Below are 20,297 nucleotides of genomic sequence, written 5' to 3' on the forward strand. Positions count from 1 at the left end.
AAATGTTTTGTTCCATATAAATAACTTGTCCATACCTTAATTTTTCTATTTTTCAGTTAAGCTTCTAATATCAAGAAATTAACTGTAACATTGTTGAAATTTTGAGTAACTTATGTTTGATTAAAAAAGTAGTACAGGTAGTTTCCGCCTTTACGAATTAATTGGTTCCTGGTGATGGTACATAAATCGGGAATTCCTAAAGCTGGAGTTTATTTGCCTTTAGGAATAATGTTATAAGTGAGAGTTACATTCGTAAGAATGAATATTAAATGATAAGAAAAGACTTTACTGGCCAAAGATTTACATATTTTAAAAAGAAAAAGAAAAATTTTAAATTAAAAAAGATTATTTGAAAAAAAAAATTAGCTCATTTCTTTATCACCCGGTGAATTGGCAGTCATTGAGGTAGTAGGAGGTATATTAGGAAGCTTCAGTGTATCTTTTTTTTCAAAGAAAGCCTCAAGTGTCATCCGCTTCGTTGACTTTTGCTTCTTTTCGTTTAAATTAGCTCGATAGCAAGCAGAAGCATTAATTTCATGGGAAAATTTACTAAATCGTTCAAAGATCATTGGGTGAGAGTTCCATAGTGTGAGATTGAAGCAACTCATTAACATCACCTTCCAAAACTTACATTTACAGCTAGTTTTGCAGATTTTGCAGCCTCACTATTGACACTTGCAGCTTCACCTTGTACTTTGATGTTATGCTAACAGTTCGATTTTTATAGCGGTCATACCACCCACTACTTGCAGCAAAAGTCTCTTTGCAGTCATCCCCTTTTTGTTCTTTCAGCATTTTAAAAATGGCTAATGCTTTAGTGCAATTGAGTTTGGTCACTTATCCAAGCAGTTAACAGTTTTTCTATACGAGGAATTTTACTGCCTGTTTCTTTATTATGCAACATGTAGGCTGCATAGATTGTGCATTTTTTACTTCTTTCAAATATTTTTTCTTTATTCCCTTAACCTACGGAGGTTGTGGTCAAAAAAAATTGTAGCGTAGATCGCTTGTATCTCAGAGATATTACTAGTATGTGCTAAAAGGCGATAAAACTTTAAAAATAAAAAACACTGCAAATATAATATATGATAGTTTATTTATTTCAGTTACAATCTAGAAATTATTGACCAAAGAAAAAAACAACAACTAAACCAATACTATACTGACATCGGAGTTCGCGGTATCTCTCAGATACAATTTACTATCAAATATCACTTTCGCAGTCGACTATCATTCTCATCATCGGACTAGAGTAACAAAATCGCTGAATCTCTTCAACATCATTACATACTGCATAATTTTCCCCATACATGCCCCGAATTGCCTTCCCTGCACACAATTTAAAATGAAAATTCTGATCCAAAAATTTCATAAAGATAAAAATTCATAAAGCGGGAATTCATAAGGTGAGACTACTTGCTCTTTACTAACCTCTTATTCAACAGTATATACCATATTTGCCGGCATATAAGGCGCACTTTTTTTCTTTGAAAATAGGTCTGAAAAACAGGGTGCGTCTTATACGCTGATACTCAGTTTTTTATTACCTCCATTTCGCATCATTTTTATCCCAGTTATCTCTAATTGGACTGTTTGTTGAGAAACATATTGCATGAGAGACATATGCCTGCAGATGTCTCTGTACCTTATTCAGTGATACAATAGGAATGTTTTACGATCTAGAATTTCACGGATACATTGAATTTTATTCTATGCGTTAATGATGCATAGCTGAAAATTGCCAAATTGCCACGGATCCCCTGAAGACCTTTCACGTACCCCTGGAGTATGCATACCACACTTTGAGAAACACTGATGTAGTTCAGTGGATGCGCATGCGCTGTCACCGACGATCAGAGCTGTGTCCTGTTCGTTTAAACTTTCCAATTGTTGTCGCAGTTGTGAACGGTGATAAATTTCTGCCGTTAAATTTTCTCTAAATCTCTTGGAAAATTATGGCTGAAAAAACGTTGGCATTGTTACAATATTGCATATAAGCTATGTGTGATTGTGTATGCTAAAGAACATGGAAACAGGGCTGCAGAGAGGCATTTCGGACCACTTCCAACTGAGAAAATGATAAGAACTTGGCAGAATCAGGAAGAGGATTTAAAAAAAGCAACTCATAGTACACATAACCTATGAAGTGGAAGTGCAAAATGGCCGGAACTTGAGGCAGAACTGAATACTTGGATGTTAGACAACAGAAAAGTGGGACTTTCAGTGTCTACAAAAATGATTATTCATCAAGCGAAAGCAATAGCCACTAACAGAGGGATCGCCAACTTTACTGGATCAACATCATTGTGTTCAAGATTCATGAAGAGAAACCAGCTATGTATGCGGACTAAAACAAAAATATCACAAAAGGTGCCAGCTGAATATGAAGAAAAAATGATTGGATTTCATCGATTCGTCAGTGACGCAAGGAAACAAGAAAATTTTGAACTTGCGCAAATAGGAAACATGGACGAGGTTCCGCTGACTTTTGATGTACCCTCAAACAAAACTGTAGATTCCAAGGGCACTAAAGGTGTTACTATTAAAACTTTGGGGCACAAAAAAAACTCACTACATGGTTGTTTTATCCTGCTGTGCTGATGGGACAAAATTGCCACCACTATTTTTAAAAGGAAGATGCTACCCAAAGAAAAACTGCTTAAAGGAGTGTTTGGACATGTTCATGCAAAAGGCTGGATGGATGGAAGAGGAATGAAGTTATGGATAGATAAAATTTGGTCTAGGTGCCCTGGTGGACTGTTGAAGAAGCCTGCCATGCTAGTATGCTAATATGGGATCAGTTTTGTTTTCACAGAACAGATGATGTTACAAATAAATTCAGGGAATTGAAAACTCAGCTGTAATTCCAGGAGGTCTAACTAGTCAGCTTCAACCTTTAGATGTCTATATTAATAAACCATTTAAGGGATTTATGAGGAGAAGTGGAACAGCTAGATACAGTCTTCAGATTTTGAGGTTACGCCATCAGGAAGAAGCCTGGCATTTCGCAAGTTTGTGAGTGGGTCAAAGCTTCATGGGATGCTGTGAAAACTGACACAGTGGTTAAATCATTTAAGAAGTGTGGAATTAGTAATGCATTGGAATCTACAGAGGACATTTTGTTGTATGAGAACTCAGATTCTGATTTAAAAGAGGTTTGAAGTGTCTCTTCATTTAGCTCTGGAGATGAATTTCTGGGTTTTGACGATTAAAAGGTGGGTACTCTTTCCTAGTTAGATTAGGTATTTGTTGAAAGTAGACCTACTTATTACTTTATGTTTGAAATACTGTAAATTCATTATAATATTCAGTGATAGTTTTTTCCCTAAAAAATGTGTACAAAAAAGGAGGTGCATCCTATACGCCGGCAAATACGGTAATTCACTGAGTGAAGTTTCAAGATTAACCACACTCTAATATAAAACAAAACATTCACTAATTTTAAGAAAACAATTAAATAAATGATCTAACCCAACATAATGTGTTTCTTGTAGAGTGTTATCAATTTTTTTTTTTTTCTCGTCTAATTTTGTCATTAAAATGGTTTGATTGAAATCTCCAAATTTTAATAGAATTTTTTATGCAACTCCCACTCATGAGGTTTTGTAAAGCTATTATACATTTTTTATACCATGGGAAAGTTAAGAGTTATTTAATTTTCACATCTCAACCAAACACAGAGCTTTTTTGAGTTACTTCAGTCCTCCAGTAAGTGCAGTGTGGTCTTATTTGAAATTTATTACCCACTAAAAATACCAAATTTTGTTAAATTATATCATGCGAGAGAGGAATTGTTAATATGTTATAATGGACAAGAAATTACATTCTTTTTTCTATACTCATGTGCAATATATCTTCATGACTAGGCTACTTGCATAGAGAAGTTTGTATATGTATTGCAGATCTCATAGCAAACCATCGATATCACATAATGCTTTGTCAAGCCTTAGCTACTTAGTGAGATCCCAAGTTACAGATAGAAGAGCAGAACAGCCTGCAAACATGCAGGTTAGCTATTAATATCCAATAAACAGTTTTGAACAGAGGCATTAGTATTGCAAGGTTGTGGTGTATGAAGCTGTTCTATAAAATGCCATAGAAAATAATGATGCTAAACATGGTGAGTTATCTCTGCCATTAAGTAAGTGCTGAGATACCTTGCCGCCTTGTGGATTAGAGAGAGAGAGATCTGCAATGAAAAAGCCAGGTCCTCCTTGGAGGAGGGAGGACTTGAGGTTTACAACTCTATTCCATAAAAAGCTCGTAATGAAACCAAAAACAAGACTATGTCAAATTGATAATACAGAATGACTTAGGTGTATTGAAAAGGGAAATGATATAAGCATAACAACATAGAACATGTTCTTCTTCTCTCTTCCATCATCTGTGTGGATGATGATGAGGCCGAATGAACTCTTTCCACTTCTGTCTGTCCCGGGAGAGTCTGAACAATTCTGTCCAGTTTGGTGTCGCTTGTTGGGATTTGGTTTTCAGGTCCTCTTTTATTTTGTCTATCCATCTAATTCTGGGCCGTCCTTTGGATTTTTTACCTTCTATCATTGTATTCAAGGCTTTAGATGGTAGTCTTTCTGTTCCAATTCTGGGCACATGGCCAAACCATTGCAGTCTTTCTTGGATTTTGTCTATTATTGTTATTTCTTGTTTTAGTTGTTTCCTTATGTCTTAGTTTCTTAGTTGATCCAGCAGAGATACTCCAAGTAATCTTCTTAGCCAACCCATTTCAGTAGCTAATAATTTTTTTCTCTTCAGCCTTTTTGAGATTCCAGCATTCACTTCCATAGAGGAGTATTGGGAGGACCATTGTTTCATAGATTCTTACTTTTATTACTTGTTTGATGTCTCTTGACTTCCATATTTTATTAAGTCGTCCAAAAGTTTGGGATGCTTGACTGATTCATCTGCTTATATCTTTTATAATTTCACCATTGTACTCAATAACTCCTCCAAGGTAGATGAAGTTTTCTACCTGCTCTAGATTCTTACTATCAATTTCAATTTTCAGATTGGTGCTTCTTTTTCCATCATCATCAAATTCCTGCCATATACCCTCAAGGGGTGTACAGGATATGATAGTACTACATGAAAAAAATTACATCATTATTAATTTCCTATCTACAATTTTCCTCCAAATCAGTCTGTTACTTGTCAAGACTCCAACATTATCAGATCTTATATTTCTATCGTCTAATATATGGGAAATATATGGGAAAAATGTGACAAATTTAAAAAATTTGCAGATGACATTGCATTACTTGCAAGCACAGAAGAAAATCTACAGCGAATTTCTGATAAAATAAAGGAGGAGTGTATAAAATCTGGATTAAACATAAATATAGACAAAACAAAAATTATGCAAATAGGAAAAAGAAGTACCATCATTTTTTATTTTGGTGGTGCTTCTTTTTCCTATTTGCATAATTTTTGTTTTGTCTATATTTATGTTTAATCCAGATTTTATACACTCCTCCTTTATTTTATCAGAAATTCGCTGTAGATTTTCTTCTGTGCTTGCAAGTAATGCAATGTCATCTGCAAATTTTAAATTTGTCACATTTTTCCCATATATTTTGATTCTGGAGTCTTCTTTGTTTAAGGCCTTATTGGTTGCTTCTTCCAGTCTAAGATTGAACAGGTCTGGTGACAGATTGCATCCCTATCTTACTCCGCTCTCTGTGTGGAACCAGTAGGTTAAGGTGTCCTCCATTCGTACTGCACTTTCAGATTTCACATACAGATTCTTTATTATTCCTATGGTTTTGTTGGGAATTCCAAATTCTTCCATAGTTTTCCATAGTTCTCTTCTACTGATTGAATCAAATGCCTGACGAAAGTCTATGAAATTTATGTAGCAACTTTGGTTGTACTCTAGTGTCTTTTCTATTAGCTGTCTTAAGGTGAATAGTTGATCAATTGTGCTTTGCTCTGGTCTGAAACCGGCTTGTTCTTCTCCTAGTGCCAGTTCTATATATGGCTTAATTTGTTTTTGGAGTACTTTTGTAAAAACTTTACTTGGAATACTGAGGAGGCTAATGCCTCTGTAATTATTGCATTCTGTTTTATCTCCTTTTTTTTGTATATAGGAGTTATGACTGATTTGGCCCAATCATTAAGCACTGCTTCGTTTTTGTAGATCCTTTTAAATAATGTTTTTAATGGTTCTGGAAGTTGTTCTTTTCCTGCTTTTAAGAATTCTGCATGTATTTGATCAATGCCAGGTGCTTTCCTAGTTTTGAGTTTTTCTATGCTGTGTGCTATTATTTCTTTGGTAAAGATATTTGTTTCCCCTTCCATTTCAGTGGCTGGAATCGTAATATCCTTGGAGCTGCTTTTATTATATAAATCTTTGAAGTATTCTTCCCATCTGGCCATTCTTTTTGTTTTATTTTCAATTAGTTGTCCCTTTTTTGTTTTTGATCATTATAATTTTTGTTGTCCATGTCTTACTAATTTGGTCTATTTGTTTATATAATCTATGAAAGTTATTTTCTTTTGATAGCTTTTCTGCCATTTTGCATTTTTCTTCTAACCAGTTGTTCTTGTCTCTTTTAACTAGTTTTCTAATTTCTCTGGTTAATCTATTATATTCATTTCTGTTATAGTTCTGTTTTAGTTTCATGTTTTTCCTTTGATCACTTAACCTTTTTACTTCATTCGAGATCCAATCCTTTTTACTTTCTTTTTTTGTGTAACGTATTCGTTTTTCTGCCGAATTGAATATTATTTCCTTTAATTTAATTTGCACAAATGTTCTTCGATGTTTATATCCTGTTTTGGTAGTTTCTTCGGGTTTTTATCTAGTTCTAGTTGATATTTTCTTAGAATATTGTCTTCTAGTTTTTTTACATTGTCTCCTTTTGACTCTAAAAGTGCTTCCAGATTTTGACTTTATTCTTAGGTTTGCTAATACTAGCTTATGGTCTGATCCACAATCTGCAGAGAAGGATCTACAATTTAGGATATTTGATTTCCATCTTTGGTTTGCAATAATAATATAGTCTATCATATTCTTGGTTTGTCTGTCTGGTCTATTATTTGAGCAGAAGTTTAGCAGGTCTTTCGCCACGTTCATTGCTTTCTCCATACCCGAACTTTCCGATTACTCTTGGCCAGGTATCCCAGTCTTTGCCTACTTTTGCATTTAAGTTCCCCATTACAATTAGGAGATCTTGATTTGATGTACTGCTTTTTGCAAATCTATATAGAACTCCTCAATGTCTTCTTCTGATGATGTCAAAGTTGGTGAGTATAATTGAATAATAGTTAGTGATCCGATTGATGTTTTAAATCTTGCTTTAATTATCCTAGGTGAGATTGGATTGTAGAATAATAGAGTTTTGAGCCTTTAGTTTTAATATAAGTGCTACTCCTTCTTGGTGTTTGTTGTCTTCCCTGCCTGAAGTTAAGATTTTGTACTGTCCATGGTGGAATTCTCCTTTTCCAGTCCATCTGGTTTCGCAGAGTCCAATCACTTCCCATCGGTAGTTGTCTAATTCATGCAGTAGTATTTCCAATGCCCCTTCCTGATGAAGAGTTCTTCATCAGGAAGGAGCATTGTTATGTTTTTCCTGTCTATAGGTGATGTTTTGCTCCAATAGCATATTTTTCGCCTTCACTATCTTGGTTCCCTAATAGTGGGTGCGACCCTTGTTTGACCGGGTGACTGTCGAGCCAGCATGTATCTTTAGGTTGGTTAGAGTTCATTCGGTTTCAATGGCTAAGTTTTCGTCAGGTGTCAACCACCACTCCTTGACCTGAATTCAGCCACTTTTTTTAGTAGATAGTGGAGACTGCAGTTTGAGAGGAAAGAGTCACCCCTCACCCTCGAGTTGCTCTAATAGCAGTGGGAGGGGGAGTAAGAAGTAAGAGAGAGTAGAGGGAAAGAAGAGTAGAAGACCAGTCTCCAGATATGATATACCAAGTGGTTGTATGAAGTAAGATCAGGTCTAGCTTGGGTATCTCGGGTTTGCTATGCCCGTACTCACCAATACGAATCCCTGAGAACATGTTCACTCAGCATTAACCAGGAGTTCTGAGGCGATTGAAGGTGATGATTTATGGTTTTAATGGCACAAGGACAGCAAAGATCATACTGTGCCATATCAAGGGTTATAGCAGTACACAAGGTAAGACGATTACAAACATCCATGTTCACAGGAGGATTTGAACCCTGCGACCTGTTGGTTGGAAAGCAGGTGTGCTAACCACTTGGCCAGCGAGATTGAAGGATCAGCTTGATAAATATCATGAAATAGCAGTGCTTCAAGAAGTAAGATAGAGGGGAGAAGTTAGATTCTCGTAATTACATCTTGCTGTACATGGTGATGTTAATCATATATTTTGTACTAGTTTTATTTTAAATAGACAACTTAAGAAACTGGCTTTGGGATTTACTCTCATCATTGAGAGAATATGCTTCATTAGAATGTGGCTAGTTTTTTTAAAGAATTATTTGTGTACACATACTCAAGGAAGCTGAAGAAGAAGTAAAGGATGAGTTCTATGATAAACTGGAATTGAATATACATGGTGGTCAAAAATAACATGAAGATTGTACTGGGTGACATGAATATCCAGATTAGGCATGAAAATATCTTTCAATTTACACTTAGGAATAACAATGCCCATGAAATCAGTAATGAGAATGATGCTAGGGTGGTTGGTTGGTTGGTTTTGCAGCCAACAAAAACATGGCTGTGAGTAGCGCATACTTTCCTCGTAAAAGGGAAGTATGTATGGTAAAGTGACATGGATTTCATCTGACTTGCAAATCAGCCAAATAGACCACGTTCTGATAGATTATTGACATGAATTTTTGCTGTGAATGCCAACTATTACTATTAATCTATAATTTGTCAGAGTATGAATTTATGTAAACATATGTACTAAAATAATACATGTAATAAATTATTTCTTTGTTAATTTCAGGTGTTCCTTTGCAGTAGATGTTTGCTATTATAACAAATGCAGGTCCAAAATTCCCTATAGACAATGCTATAGGGAATTTCTTTTAGCATAACATTGTACATAATGAACTTTAGTTAGAATATTTCAGTAGTTTGTTATCATGGTGTTTACTTGATAAGAATTGTGATGCTAGTTTTAAAATTTATGTAAATATTAAAAATGCTGTAATTTTATAGCATCATGCTTTGCCAAGAGCACAACATTTGCTTTTCTCCATGCACGCAAGCAGCTACTTGCTGGAACTTTCATGAGTGTATCTTAAGAGCGCAACATCAATAAAAATTCCCACTTTAGCTTTTTTTTTTTTTCTCCTCCTGATACTTCCAGTTGCTATCAGCAGCTAAATTTTGCATGCTACTATTACTTGACATGCCCTATTAATAGAGCGAAGTTTGAGATGAGGTTTCAGAGATAATGTTGAAGATTCCCTTATTAGAGTAATTGAAACATTTCTCATATATTTTTTGTTTTGTTTCTTGTTTTTGCATTAAGATGTTTATAAAAGTAAATAAAAAAAGTTGTTTTTTTTTAATTATTTCATAAATTCTGAAATATTGTACAGTATTTTTGTTGAGAAAGAAGGTCCTAACTACTAAGAAAGAATGCGTGATATAAATGAACTAGATTTTTACTAATGGTAATTTACAGAATAATTGTAATATTTTTTTTTCTTTGTTTTTGTACAGATGAGATGGCACAGTATTTGAAAAATGTCAAAGATCTGATAGAAGAAACTTATATAAAAAATAGTAATAAAAAAGTACTTCTCATATGTCACAGTATGGGATGTCCAGTAATGCTTTTTTTCATGAATCATCAAACACAACAGTGGAAAGATAAATATATTAAAGCACTAGTGTCTCTTGGTGGAGCATGGGGTGGTGCAGTAAAAGCTTTAAAAGCATTTGCTTCAGGTATGCATGTTCATGTAGCTAGTCTTCTACTTTATTTTAGCAGTTTTTTTTTTTAATTTACATAATTCAATTAGTTCTAAATTGTTGAATTTCCATTTTTCAAAAAACATTTTAATAACTTTTACATTAACAGTAATTTAGAGACTTTATAATCTTTTGTTGAAACAGTTTTATGCAATCGTTAAAATATTAATGATTGTAAATCGTTAATATTTTAACGTACTGATTATCAGTTTCTACTGAGTCAATATATAATTTGGAACAACAATACTTTTTGGTCAAGTAGATAGTGCTTCTGTTCTCTTCAACCAATAGGCTGTGTGTTCGAATCCCATGAATAGTGTTTGTGAAATGTTTTTAGGTGGTAGTAGATGAATTCCATTGCCTTATACAAGATCACCACCACCCTGCATTAGTAGGGTAGAGGCTTGAAGTGGCTCAAAAAAAAAGTTCCATGTTTGGTGTGTAAAGCAAGGTTTCCAGATTATCTCAACCTTTTTCTACCCATTTATGAGAGGTTTACAACCTTTTGTGGGTATGATTCACATAAACGTGTGTGTGTGTGTGTGTGAGAGAGAGTCAAAACCTTTGCAAAAATCTTTTTCCTATTAACATTTTAATCTACTTGATACTGTGAAGCAAAAAAAAAAAAAAATTATATATATAATTCTCCAAATCAGTCTGAGCTGCTGTGGCATATTAATTTTGCAAGGATATAGTTCACGTATTAACAGATATTCATAATGAGATTTTGGAAGAGTTAAAGCTAGTTAACTATCCACAAGTGATTCTTTAGAGAATCACATGTGGTTAGAAATCATAGCTGATTCTCTAATTGGTTTTTAACTCGTATGTCTGTCCTTGCCTTCTTGTAGTATCGCCTATTACTAGGTATCCATATTCAAGCAATGAAGTGGCAGTTTAGATACCTAGCCAATTAAATTATATTCTTGTCTGAAACTAATATATATAGATGGATGATGGTTCAAATATCATACTGTCTGGGGAATTGTCCAGTTGTACAAGAGTCCCACTTTGTTCATCAGGGAACCAGGGCCAAAAATGAAAACTCAGTTACTGGGACAACCTTAATCTCACATAAATTGTAAACAGATATCATTGACATGAAGCATTAATGGAAAATGGAACTAGTAGAAAAATGTTAAGAAAATCTGTAAACATAATTGGTCTTACCAAAACAACTGGGATTCTTCTGAATAATAGATATAAGATGATTTATTCAGCCACTAGACATCAGTGAAAGGAGAAACTAGCTCTAGCCTTTAACATTAAAGGCTAGAGCTTGAAGATGAACTTCTTGAATGGGAGTTAATTTCAAAGGTCAAGTCTCAATTTATGTGTCTGTGGTTTCACAGAACATCCTAGCAGGGAAGTAGCAAAGAATTTTTTGAGTCACTTTTCTAGACCTAAATGGCTGAGCAGAAAATATTTCTAATTTGGAGATAAGTATTGGGCTAATAATATCAAGTATTTACCAAGTTTCTGTTCAGGACATGGAGACTAGTTATTACTAACACCACACAGTGTATTTGCTTGGAGAAAATGTATGTACACAGAAGAAGAAAATTTGGTGTATGTTCTGTTGTTTAAGGTACAACAGTGTATAGGAAATTTGAAATAAGAAGTGACCACAAACTGCTGTTCGACATCCAATTTGAAAAGAAAAATATGAACTAAAGTTTTTTTGTTTTTTTTTTAAATATAATCAGTTCAACAACTTTAGGTACAAACTATACACTCAGATGTGAAAATATTATTTTAGAAAAAAAAAAAAAAAAGTAGAAGAGTTTGAAAAAAACAGGGACAAAATTTTTTAAACTGTGTGGCAAAATCTGAAGTAAACATTAATTTAGCCAGGGGAAGCATGTGTAAAGATGACTGTTATGATGAAAAAATAAGAACTGTGGTAGACACAAAAAAAAAAGTACTCAAGCATCAGAGGAATTTTTTTTGTATGATTTCTGTCTAATATATGTTCTTCATACTAACAGGGTGTGCCCTGCTAGTAAGTATCCAATAAATACTGAACAAACAAGGATGGGCTCACAATTTGGGACTTAGCCGACCAAATTATATTCTCTATTGGTTTAAACAACAAATACATATGATGGTACAACATGATGAGATTTCATGCTTCCTGGAGCATTACCCAGTTAAACAAGGTCCAACCAACAATGAAAAGTCGGCTACTGGAACAAATTCAACATCTAGAGAAACAAACCTAACATCAGTGAAATTAAAGATAGGAATCATCAATAAATAAGGAATATTAATGAAAAGGAATTTGAACTTGCAGAAGAATGGAAAAAGTCCACATGGACATAATGGCATTAATGAGACAAGAACCGATGAGATCGTACTAAATAATAAGTATCAGATGTTATATTTGCCCAATAATGACCAAGGAAAGGAAAGAGCAATGATAGCATTCAACACCAAACATGAAATGAACTTCTTGATTGGAAGGCAGTTTCAAGTAGAGTTATGGGGAAATGAATAATGAAACCTATTTGCACCTATGGTCCCACTGAATGTTCTGCTCCCAAGGAAGAAGAAGGAAAAAGAGAGAAAGTGGGGTGGGGAAAAAAAATAGTGGTTCTTTAGAAGAGATCTAAACAGCAAATTAGGAATGAATCCCACCAGTCATATGGGAATGTTTTGGGAAAATTTGGAGAAAAGGACAAAGCTAATAATAATGGTATTTGCTGGATTTCTGCTGAGAGATATGGACTAGTCATTACTAACACCATGTTCCAGCATAAAGATGTTTGCATGGACAGAAGATGCAAGAAATAAGAACAGCTGCATTGACTGTGTTATTGTTGATAGTGATAAATTCATGTTTGTTCAGGATAGAAGAGTGTATAGAGGATTTAAAATTGGAAGTGACTACCACTTAGTTCTGAGTAGGATAAAAATTAATATCACATTGAAAAGAACAGCATATAAGAAAGTTTTAAAAAGAATGAAAGTTTGAGTAGCTTTATTGAGTTGACTTCTTATCATACCAGCTTTCCTAATTCTGTTGTCCATTTCCATATTTAATTTACCGTTTTCACTAAAAATTGTGCCTAAATAGCTGAAATGTTTTACTTGTTCTAAAGGTCTTCCATTCTTTGTCTTGTTATTCCTGATTTTCATACCAAATTTATTACAACTGTTATTCATTTTAGTCAGGAAATCTTGCAGACTTGTACTGGATTTATTCAGAAGTATAACATCATCTGCATAAAGTAAAGAGTTAACATTAACTTCACCAATTTTGATATTACTTTAATATTTAATATTAAAAAAATTATTTTAAAAAATCCCATGTCTTTCTGTGCATTTCTGTGAAAACCGCATCGTGCTACTATTTATACTTTTCGAATTATTGAATTTTTACTTTTTCTGTGACTTTTGGATCACCCGGTGTGTGTGTGTGTGTGTATGTATGTATATTTCTGTGTGTGTGTGTGTGTATATTTTTTTTTTTTTTTTTACAAATTTACACTAACTGATGGATGGATTGTAATTATTCCTATTTTTTATTGTATTCGCTTAACGTGATTTTGCTTCGTACGCATTAATTGATGAATTAATTAATCGTGTTCAGCTAGGCTTTCCTGTATATATAAATAAGGGTGAATGATGGCATGTATGCTATAACTGTTAGATTAATTAAGAGTAAATCATCTGTAATAATTATTTATTTATTTCTAGGTGAGAATCTTGGAGTTATTGTGATTAATCCTCTGACTGTAAGAGCAGAGCAACGTAGTTGCCCTAGCTTAGCATATGTGACACCTTCGGATAAATTTTGGACTAAGAATGAAGTATTGCTGAGCACACCTAAACGGAATTACACAGTTGCCGATTATTATGATTTTTTCCAAGATGTTAATTTTCCAGATGGCTGGGAGATGTGGAAGGATACCAGTAATTTAACACGTGATCTTATTCCACCACAAATAGAGATTCATTGTTTGTATGGAATTAATGTTACAACTATTGAAAGGTAAGAAAATATATGAATAAATAATTATTACAAATAGTAATATCTTTGTTGTGATGTTTTTGTGTTTCAGTCACAATGTTGTTTCACAGTTATCTGTGAGGAATAGCAATGTCATTATTAAAAATGTTGACAGTTTTCATGAATTGATATAATTTTCTTCTGAAAAATAAGTTATTGACAAATGGTTTGAATTTGCTAAATTGTTAGATATTGATAAATGTCATAAGTTAATGCCTTAGTTCATAGAGTTAAATACTGTATGAACTAAAACTTTATTAAGGCAAAGTTTCAGTTGCTAAGGTTTGGTTCATTTCATAATAGAGGGGAAAGTTGTAATTTATGCATAACAGCAATTGATGGAATTAATATCATATTGAGTTCAGTGTTCTCCTACTAAAGAATCAAGTTTCAGTTATGTGTCTAGCAGTGGCATCGCCTACTCATTTAGGTTGGTTGTGCTATCGTGTAGGTTATGCAACCTACAAAATTCACGTCAATCTGATTTTTATTGATCTGCATGAAAGTTTTAAGAGTGAATAGTGCATCAGCACTCATCTTAATTGGTCCGATGCAATTAATTCTAGAATAACTTAAATACTCTAATTTATTAATTAATATATTTTTAATTATGGAAAGCATAAAGGTCAAATGAATAATAGCTATGTTTCACACGTGACGTTTATGTGAGAAGCACAAAGGGTTTACACTTTGTGATCTTAGATTATCTTTGGCAAATACAAGAGTGAGACATACTAGAATTTTGATATGATATTTAAGTACAGCCATATAAAGAAATTGGAAAAAGTAACCACTTGAGAAATTATTTTTCCGAATTGAACCAAAGAAAGGCTGAAATAACTCATTTTACTTACTTAGTTATATACAAGTTCTGACCTCCTTTGACTGTAATCATACAATCAACGAAAGCTCTGGCAGAAAACAGAACATTCAGTGGCAAGGGTTTCCCATTGCAAATATGGGCAAAGAAAGTTATAAATAATTTATAAAAAAATTATATATTAAAAACTTGTCTATATCGGTGTCCTAAACATGTCGGTTCACATTTTCACGCACAAAACAGATGAAACTCAGAAAACAAAAACAGCAACAATGTTCAATTGGATTACTTCACACAATAACCAATTGCAACCACTAATTTCTGGGTGCTATTGTCTCAGCGCTCACCCTGCCTCACCTTCTAAGCAGTTTAAAACCACTGGAAAGCTAAGAATTTCACCAGCTGCGTCATCTGTACATCTTTTCAAAGGGCTCAAAGGTGTATTTGTGACTGCACACTCGGGCTATTAACGTGAATGTGATGCAATGTTTACATGTGGAAAAGTGTCCTCTTCACGAAGCATTAATATATTATATTTAATTTTAGGAATCGCCAAAATTAACAGGAATAAATGCAGAAATATATCTGTGATATTGCTATTCCATGGATGTGCACTGCACACCCAAAATATATGCCCCTGGTGTCTAGATTTTGACTGACTACATGAAAATAACTTGTCGCTCTTAATTAGTGTGAAGTTAACTGTATGGGCATTGCTATTCAGGCATTCAAAGATATTGTGGAGTAGAAATTTTTGCTATTAAATTTTTTTTTTTTCTATGTACTATTTTTTAGTATTAAATAAAATTCTCTTGGTAGAAAGTTTAGTAGAGGGTAATTTCACATTTATTAATTAGCATCTTTAACTCTGGTATGGTTGTTCATTCATGATATTGTAGCTAAGTTCTTAGATATAAAGTATCTTCTTACTTCAGAGATATTCCTTGAGTTATTTAGATGGGCTGTGCTTTCCCTGTTAATGAAATACGATCTTGTCTGATTAAAAAAATAACCATAATAAATAAATAATTGAGTCAATTGTTAAACGTGTGGACAGACTTATGTGTTCGTCGAACATGTTGTTTATTATTTTAACGGTATAATAGAACACAGAAACTAAGTAAATAATTAATTTATTAACTTGATGCTGATATTTCGCTGGTGTTATAACCAGCATCTTCAGAGCACAAAAACACTGTTTGTCACAATACGCGAGACTAAAACAACATGGGGTACTAAAACAAAATTGTAGCAGCAACACAAAGACTAGAGTCCTGATTTTGGTGCCCTCTATCTGAAAAAAAAAAAAAAAAAAAAAAAAAAAAAAGGTATCATATATTACTAGAGTCCTAGAAAAGAGCTAGTTTTTTCTTAATATGACTGTCTCCCAGATCTTTGGCAAGTTAATACAGCCATATTTGTTGAGATTTGGAGTGTGTATTAGGGCTTCTGTGTAGTACTTTTGTGTTTTTCCAGTTGATCTTGTGTGCAGGGGTATCCAGAGCATGGTCTGCCAGGCCCGACTTCCCATAATGATAATTCCGGACGTAATTTTTATGTTCGCTGATGCGTATGTTCACAGTTCTTCCTGTTTGACCGTAGTAGGCTTGATTGCATGAGCAGGGTACTTGGTAGACTCCTGGATGTGATAAAGGAGGAATGCTGTCCTTGGGTGAGCGGATGAGGGTGGCTAATTTGCTACATGGTCTGAATGTAGTGCGTAGTTTATGTTTATTGAGTACATCATGTTGTTTTAGTCTCACGTATTGTGACAAACAGTGTTTTTGTGCTCTGAAGATGCTGGTTATAACACCAGCGAAATATCAGCATCAAGTTAATAAATTATTTACTTAGTTTCTGTGTTCTATTATACCGTTAAAATAATAAACAACATGATTCAATTGTTGTAATCTAATGGGCTATATTTTCATTGTTGGTTTCATTGGATAATAAATTTGGAAGTATTTGGTGCCATGATGTTGTGTCCCAATTTACGATTTCTACTCTAATCTTACAAATTCCTTTTTATCTATATTCTTCTAACTTCTGTGCCCGAGATTTTACCAAAACTTATACCAATATCTACGTTATTGCTCCCCGTAGTACCCCTAATATTTGTATTTATACTGCGCCTTTTGGGATATTTAGTTTAGGATATTACATACATAAACAAGGAGAAAGAACTCAAATATATCTGAAAGTGTAACTATTGCAGTCGTGACGCTTAACTCGATTCTCAACTTAAATTTTCCGCGTGACTAAGTACAATATTTTCAAGTGGTTATCAACTGCACCATTTATGTTGTCATAAATAGGGAGAAAGTCAATCTCAAATATATCTCTTAGTATTTAAATATTATTGCAGTCGTGACTCTTAATCTCTTTCCTCAACATTAAATTTCCCACGTGATTAGGTACGATGATTTTAAGCGGTGCATTGGATTAGCAACATCAGACAACTCTTTTATCATTGAACAAAAGGTTTATTAAGTTTCTAAACATGGTACAATTCAAATACTAAACTAAAATACTTATAGACTAACATTAAATCATTACAAGCAATATGGCTATTTGTGATTATGCCACCATACCCATTAATTCATAAATTCACCTGATGTGAACAAATTAGATCAATTCACACTATCTGATTATTAATACTGAAGTAGATTAACAAATCATTCACTGCTAACACATACTTGTGACATTTCAATTATTTTATACATTACATTAGGCATTCAATTCTTAGGATACGTAATTACTTAATTCACACTATTCCGTTATACCGTTATTTGCACTAACACACAATTATGTCATTTAAATATCTTGTGCAATATAATAGACATGCAAAAATACCTTAGGACTCTTAATCATTCACAAATCTTTAACACTAATCAATCTACACATAACACATTCTATCACATACTAAAGTCCTAGTATAACTTCAACAGTTCTATATTGGAATCACGATACTTTTCACAGACAAATTTCTAGCTAACATAGGTTATGATTTACAGTACCTTTCTTGAGCTTTTCATATGGGCCTTTATCCTCTTCCTAACGAACCTCTGGTATAACTTCTCGTAACTCTGGAATACTTTAACACACACATATTTGCTCTACTATTAGCAACGAGGACATCGATCTCTTTACAGCTTTCTGCTTTGCGTAGTTATCACTAGCGTTGAAACGAAGAAGATCCCTCCTTCTCTAGAACTCTATGGCAATTTTTTCTTTGTTTCCTACTCGGAAAAACGAGAATCGAAATCCCACTCACTTTCGTTTCCGTGTTGTGACGAGGAGATATCACCCCTGTCGCCACTCAGGAAAACCCCGTGAACTCCACCGGAACCAAATCCAAACTCCAAGGCCAAAAGCGACTATCCAAAAAGAAAGTTCCCTCCAGAAGGTTACCAACCCTTTTATAGCTGCTCCCCTAACGGCACCTTTTCTTACTTCCTTTCTCCTCCTTCTACTTGTTTTTTAATCATCGACCAATTAGGGTGACATTTTCTCGCCAAATGTCATTTGATCGGCAAGCCTGTTCTCAATGTTTCAATCCAGGGATCGGCCCTAAGCGATAGCTTTGCTTTTCTTGTGCTAGCCTGACCTAATCCCCTTTCAAACTTTTTCTATGAATTCTACTTAATAACTTAATCTCTCACATAACGTATTTTATGACTCGCCCCTTTCTACTTAACTCTCTCATTTTTAATCGTATTACAATATTAATCTATACTTTCCTTTGTTAGCTACTTATTTAGTTAGAATTCCTTAGTTTAAGTCATATTACAATATTAATACATTCCTTCCTTTATCAGCTACTTTAACAACAACCCTTACGTTTTATACATATTACTGGATGCAAGAAGTTTTCCATTAAATAATTCATTTTTTTATTCAGGGGTTTTAATTTATGATATTTATTCTTCATGTTACACCATGATAGCTGAGAATACTATATTCCTAAGATATCAGGTGTAACAATGATCAATGGAAGAATAATATAAGAGGTGTGATAAGAACCTGATGGATCAGCTTAACAACCTGCAGTGCACTATTCAGTTATCATTTATCAAAATGTCAGCTTTTTTGGGGGGATAATCCTTCTCTCCACATTTGTGGTTCATATGCCAATCATATTAAATTTACAGATAAGGCCAGCTTTCTTAAATATGAAAAAGTTAAGCATTGAATATTTCAGTAGATTTGGTGCTGTTATTTTCAGTAGGCATCTTGAACTCTGAAATGTTTATTGTTAGCAAGAAGCATTTCTCTTAACTCTTCAAAAGAACTAGTAGTGGATCCTACAATGTAAAAAAGTATTATTTATTTGCTGCTCTTAAATCAATGGGGTATAATTTTAACATTATGTGTAAACAAGGTAAAATGACTGTGATACAGTCATTAGTCATTTACTGAACAGCAAAAATTTGTTGTTTGGTATAACATGTTCTACAAGTATGAGATCTAATAACTATTAGAATCTAGACTTGAAAATGCTGTGAGTGTAGTATTGATGTCTATAAATAAAAAAAGCAGTGGTGTGGAATCTAAGATGAATCTTCCCAGAGTTGTGCCAAACTCCACTGTCATTTCATGTTCAAAATGAAAAAGACTATTACAACTTTTATTAAACTTTTAAAGAGAAACTTGCTTTTGCAGAGAAGTTTAGTTATTTTCTAGTGGACTGTGTCTAATATCAGCATGAACCTCAAGGCATGACATCTCTTGTTGTAAACACTGGATGCTATCTTGACAGTTGGTATTACTGCACTGTTGTAGATTTGCTACTCTGTTCATAGTAAGAAAGCTGCATGAATAAGGAATTTTGTAAATATCTGGATAAAATAAAGGATCCAGTTAATTCTTGACTAAAAATAGAAGATTGAAAAATAGCAGTTTATGAAGCTGTAGATTGCAGTGATGGCTGTCATACAGTTTCCTTTAGATAACTAACAACAGACAAAGGAAATCTTTTTATTTCTGTACTCCTAAAGAGGAAGGATGTAGAATTCCTGATTCAAAAGAGAATCAGAATCACTGTTACAGTGAAATTAAAAGTTAACCACTAAAACATCTGTATTTCACAGAATCCTGGAGATATTGAGATCAAAACAGGATTCACTTCTTTGTTATAGCACTAGAGAGAGAGAGAGAGGAAGGGAGAAAAACATCAGCGTTTTTTTTTTTTTTTTTTTCTCTTTGATGGATGAAATACTATAACAAAAACTGGAAGCTTTTTTTATGTCACTTTATAATCAAATTATTAAGAAAAAAAACTTTGAAGTAAACTTTCTAATGACTAGAAACAGAATTTCCAGAATTGATTCTGAACAACATGATGTCTGTGTTGCAACTGTGTCATCTACCTAATATCAGACAGAAAGAGATGTTCCATTTGTTTTGTAATTTAATGATCAGGCAAGATCAAGCAATCATAGCAGTTTCTTAAGGAGAAATGTTCTGCATTCAACGACAAAATTGAATATGATACTTTCACTATTGAGCATCAACTTGGCATTTGCCATTTTTCTACCTCTCT

The 20,297-nt window shown here is 33.7% G+C and overlaps 1 protein-coding gene across 1 annotated transcript in view; it reads left to right on the top strand.

Annotated features, from left to right (window-relative positions):
- The window catches only part of LOC150103112 (lysosomal phospholipase A and acyltransferase-like), a 66,214-nt gene that overhangs the window by 37,042 nt on the left and 8,875 nt on the right, over nt 1–20,297 (top strand). The window contains exons 5-6 of the mRNA XM_090397360.1: nt 9,672–9,899; nt 13,623–13,917. Coding sequence (XP_090253486.1) covers nt 9,672–9,899; nt 13,623–13,917 — 523 coding nt within the window. The remainder of the gene's footprint in view (nt 1–9,671; nt 9,900–13,622; nt 13,918–20,297) is intronic.

Source organism: Typopeltis vanoorti, chromosome 9 (genome assembly GCF_054136105.1).
Source record: "Typopeltis vanoorti isolate ZY-2024b chromosome 9, IOZ_Tvanoo_1.0, whole genome shotgun sequence".
Lineage (NCBI taxonomy): Eukaryota > Metazoa > Arthropoda > Arachnida > Uropygi > Thelyphonidae > Typopeltis > Typopeltis vanoorti.